The sequence below is a fragment of the Armigeres subalbatus genome, chromosome 1, assembly GCF_024139115.2.
Source record: "Armigeres subalbatus isolate Guangzhou_Male chromosome 1, GZ_Asu_2, whole genome shotgun sequence".
Classification (NCBI taxonomy): Eukaryota; Metazoa; Arthropoda; class Insecta; order Diptera; family Culicidae; genus Armigeres; species Armigeres subalbatus.
The window spans coordinates 30,621,288-30,626,410 of NC_085139.1; the positions used below are offsets into that span (position 1 = coordinate 30,621,288).

A 5,123-nucleotide genomic window follows, 5' to 3' on the forward strand; every position below is an offset into this window, starting at 1 on the left:
GGCAGTACCAGGCGGGATTTATGGGTGAACGCTCTACCACAGACCAGGTGTTCGCCATACGTCAGGTATTGCAGAAATGCCGCGAATACAACGTGCCCACACATCATCTATTTATCGACTTCAAAGCCGCATATGATACAATCGATCGGGACCAGCTATGGCAGCTAATGCACGAAAACGGATTTCCGGATAAACTGATACGGTTGATCAAGGCGACGATGGATCGGGTGATGTGCGTAGTTCGAGTTTCAGGGCATTCTCGAGTCCCTTCGAAACCCGTAGAGGGTTACGGCAAGGTGATGGTCTTTCGTGTCTGCTATTCAACATCGCTTTGGAGGGAGTAATACGAAGGGCAGGGATTGACACGAGTGGTACGATTTTCACGAAGTCCGTCCAGTTATTTGGTTTCGCCGACGACATTGATATCATGGCACGTAACTTTGAGAGGATGGAGGAAGCCTACATCAGACTGAAAAGCGAAGCTAAACGGATTGGACTAGTCATCAACACGCCGAAGACGAAGTACATGATAGGAAGAGGCTCAAGAGAGGTCAATGTGAGCCACCCACCACGAGTTTCTATCGGTGGTGACGAAATCGAGGTGGTTGAAGAATTCGTGTACTTGGGCTCACTGGTGACCGCCGATAACGATACCAGCAGAGAAATTCGGAGGCGCATAGTGGCTGGAAATCGTACGTACTTTGACTCCGCAAGACGCTCCGATCGAATAGAGTTCGCCGCCGTACCAAACTGACTATCTACAAAACGCTTATTAGACCGGTAGTTCTCTACGGACACGAGACCTGGACGATGCTCGTGGAGGACCAACGCGCACTGGGAGTTTTCGAAAGGAAAGTGTTGCGTACCATCTATGGTGGGGTGCAGATGGCGGACGGTACGTGGAGGAGGCGAATGAACCACAAGTTGCATCAGCTGTTGGGAGAACCATCCATCGTTCACACCGCGAAAATCGGAAGACTGCGGTGGGCCGGGCACGTAGCCAGAATGTCGGACAGTAATCCGGTGAAAATGGTTCTCGACAACGATCCGATGGGAACAAGAAGGCGAGGTGCACAGCGGGCAAGGTGGATCGATCAGGTGGAGGACGACTTGCGGACCCTCCGCAGACTGCGTGGTTGGCGAAGTGCAGCCATGGACCGAGCTGAATGGAGAAGTCTTTTATGTGCAGCACAGGCCACTCCGGCCTTAGTCTGATGATAAATAAATAAACCTTCTAAAAATAACTTATCATAACAATCCTTTGGAATTGCTTCAGAATTTTATTGTTGATGTTCTTTACCCATCTAAGATCCAAATTTTTGTTTTCACTGCTCAAAAACACTTTCTTAAATCAATCTTATCTAGTGCGATAAAATTTTGAGTTTTCAGATTTTAGATTTTCAAGTTCGTTTATTCATGCCGATTTTTCACCACATTTAAAGTTTGAAAATTTTCATTCAATATTTCAAAATTATGGAACTTATTTTTAATTTTCTATGTAAAAAATTAGAGACATATTCTGTAGATCTCAAATTAATTAATATTAATTATATTTTCTCAGTTATTACAAGTTCAGGCCCAGGATGAAGATCTTTTAATTTATGATGTGATTCATTTGTGTATAAGTAGTGGTTTGGGCGTTCAAAAATAGGCGAAAAGACAGCTCAAATGAAATAAAATAGATTGGTTAAGAGAATTATTTTGAGCTTCTAGTGGAATGTCTTGTATTGGTGGAATTAAATGGGAAGGTACAAACTCGTCTTAGGTCTTATGATAAGTGATAAAATATATGTTAGAGCAATATAGTCCACCTAATCAAATCATAAAACATGGACATGATTTAAAATTCATCCTTAAAATAGAGAACGATCAAAACTCAAATTACGGTAATTCTCGTTTATAATAAATCCACAGACACAATAAGATGTCCGTCAAAAACATGTTCGACCTTACAAGTCAGGAGGGCTATTTGTAATTGCTTTTAAGCTATCACTATTTTTATAAGCTTAATTTGTAATTTGTTTCTGAAACTTTCAAAAATGCAATGCTGGAATCTGTGGAATCAGCCTTCAGCGGGAAAGAATCACCCCATCCATTTAAACACGTCTTACCTCGTTGACTGCCGATGCTAGACTGATGCCGAGTAGTGTGTTGCTGCGATGTCATTGCCGGAGCCGATAGCCGAAGCGTTACGCCTTCCGTGTTGCCAGTATTAACAATATGATTATCTAGTTACGTTGTAATGTACCGTAGACAAGAGTCACTGAATTCTTATGCCCCACATCTTCCCGTTTCTCCATAAAATAAATAATTATTATTTTTATTTTTTGATAAATTTTTCTCATCTTTAAAGATTACTTTATTGATTATTTTGTTTGAAAGGGAAGACAAAACTTAGGATAAAAACTAGTGAACATTTTTACAGTACCCGAAAACGCATAGGAGTCAGAAAATTATTGATGGCCTTACTGCTGAACCTCCTGAAAACAATAACGTAAAATTTATGAATTATACGCGGATGTACATAGCGTTTTTAAAGGTTAGATTTAATCTAATTATCTATTTAGAAAAGGCAATAGTTTTATAAAAGTGATCTCACCTCCTTTTCGATAGCTCGGACATATCCCTGCAAGTACGACGGCGCTTTTCTTTCTCTGCTCGGACGCACAGGCGCGACAGTACGATGATTCTCTGGTTCATTATTGTACGTAGATAATTTCTGCGAAATATCCGCCCATTCGGAAACCTTCTTCGTCTGGGAGACGTGTCGTTTTAGGATTCCTCCGTCTTCATCTGTCAACAGCATATTTCCATTTTTCTCTTCCAGGACAGTGTACCTTTTTTCTCCAAATCTTGCTTCTCCCTTCGATCGCGACTGTTTTTCAACAATAACCACGTCCCCCGGCTTGACTCGACACACTCGTGCAGACCTTCGCTGATCTTCTCGTTGCTTTGCTTGTATTTTTGCTTCTCGATCCCTCTTGTTCAATAAATTTTCATCGTGGTCCACTTTCTCCAAATTCACCAGCGGAAGACCCCTTCTAATTTTTCGCCCGAGCATGATTTCTTCTGGGGGAAACTTGGTGACAGCGTGAGCGGCAGCGTTGTGAGAACGAACGGCGGCTTGCAATTCATTATTGTAATTTGTTCCACTAGACACGGATGCGGCCATGGCTTTGTTTATAATTTTCATATAATTTTCCACGAGTCCATTTTGTTGTGGGTACAATGGCGTGGAAAAAATTGTTCTTATACTCCTCTCAGAGCAGTAGTGTTTGTAATCATCCCCATTGAACGGAGGACCGTTATCGCTTTTAATGTTGTTAGGGAATCCATGCCTATCGAATACGTCTTCTAAAACGAATTTTGTATGTTCGAAACTAGTAGACTTGGTAGGACGAGCGATTAAATATCTAGATCTGTAATCAACTATAACCAGGACATAGATCCCGCCATACCTGGCATATGGTCCATTGAAGTCTATGGCGATGGTATCCCAAACCGATTTGGGAGCAAATATCCGTTCCATTGGGGTCGGTTTCTCGGGTTTTCCGTTGATTGCGCAGATTCGACAAGATGCTACCCACTTTTCAGCATCTTTGCCCATGCCGGGCCACCAGACGCGTTCTCTTAGAATGCTCTTGAGCTTTGCCGTCAGGGGATGGCCACTGTGAGCAATTTCCAGGGTTTTGTTGCGTAGTTTGTCTGGTATTACGATGCAGCCTTTCTTAATTACAAGATCATTCTTCACGTATAAGTCATCTGCCACCTGCTGGAAGCGCTTCAATTCGTCCGTCCACTCACCGGTGCTTAAAGCGGTCATCACACTGTTAAGAATCGCGTCGGTTGACGTCGCTTCTCTAAGCTCTTCATTCGTTAGGAAGGACACACTGTTTATTTCCAGTTTCGCTATCTCCCAGGGACTGGAATCGTCGTTGAACGGAGCATCAGTCCCCTCATATAGACGCGACGGTGTATCGGCTATATTGTCTCTTCCTCGGATGCATTCTATATCATAATCGTATGGGCTCAACCGCAGCGCCCAACCATCAGCTCTGGTTAGAGCGCGCTTTGAATCCTCTCTTGTTCTGTCTAGTAAAAATGCTATTCCTTGAGCATCAACACGGAGAGTGAAATGTCGTCCCAACAAGTAATACGCAAAATGCTCAACGCCCCATACAGCACCGAGAGCTTCTCGCTGATTCTGCGGATATCTTCTTTCCGTTTGTGTTAAAGCTTTGGATGCAAAACTTATGATGCGTGGTGTAAGGTTTCCACACAATTGGACAAGGACTGCCCCCAAAGCTATGGGTGATGCGTCAGTATAAAGAACTGTTCGATCAGTCTCACAGAAATATCCAAGGGTAGTCGCACACTTTGCAATCCTATTTTTCACTTCTGCAAAAGCCTCTGCTTGACGTGGACCCCACTCCCATTTATTGATTCCTGAAACAGCCCATAATGGACCAGTCAAATCGGCGAAGTTGTGAATATGAGGACTTATAAATGAGGCAAGTCCAAGAAAGCTTCTGAGCTCCGAGACAGTTTTTGGTTCCCTAAACTGCTGAATGAGTTTCACTTTTGCTTCATCCACATGCAAACCTTGCTCGTCTATGAAATGTCCAAGAAATTTGATAGAGGTTTTGTCCAGCTCACATTTTTGTGAATTGAGCGTGAGGTTGTTTTCTTTTAATACCCGTAAAACAGCTGCTACAGATTTTCTTAGTTCTTCCAGTGTTTCGGCAAACACCAGAATGTCATCGATATACACGATAACGTTCGGAAAGCATTTAAGGATTCTTGTCATCTCTCTTTGGAAGATTTCGGGGGCACAGTTCACCCCGAACATCAACCTGGTGAATCGGAACATCCCGTTTTCAGAGAGAAATGTCGTCAAGTCTCTGGACTCTTTATCCAGTTCTAAGTGGTAGTACGCATTAGACAGATCTAGTTTCGAAAAAAATTTTGCTCCATGGAGTTTGACCTTCATCTCCTCTAAAAGTGGTAATCTGAAATACTCCCTCTTAATAGCCTTGTTCGCCGCCCTCATGTTGACGACGAGTCTGAAATCACCTTTCCCCTTCGCGACTGCCGACATACCGCTAATCCATTCAGGGGCGGTT

The 5,123-nt window shown here is 43.1% G+C and overlaps 1 protein-coding gene across 2 annotated transcripts; it reads right to left on the minus strand.

Moving 5' to 3' along the window:
- Positions 1–2,342: 2,342 nt before the first annotated feature.
- Positions 2,343–4,361, minus strand: LOC134208235 (uncharacterized protein K02A2.6-like). Of its 2 annotated transcripts, XM_062684273.1 has the most exons (3): positions 3,459–4,361; positions 2,600–3,354; positions 2,343–2,480 (listed from the first exon to the last, which is right to left on the minus strand). In XM_062684273.1, exons 1-3 carry the CDS (start codon positions 3,472–3,474, stop codon positions 2,466–2,468), a joined length of 786 nt encoding a protein of 261 aa, XP_062540257.1. In that variant the 5' UTR covers positions 3,475–4,361; the 3' UTR covers positions 2,343–2,465. The 2 variants fall into 2 exon arrangements, with proteins under 2 accessions (XP_062540257.1, XP_062540256.1); XM_062684272.1 differs by having other exon boundaries at positions 2,600–4,361.
- Between the last annotated feature and the right edge of the window lie 762 nt (positions 4,362–5,123).

Excerpts from the sequence above, each read along its gene's own strand:
- LOC134208235 (XM_062684272.1), bottom strand. The coding sequence starts at position 3,823 with ATGACCGCTTTAAGCACCGGTGAGTGGACGGACGAATTGAAGCGCTTC.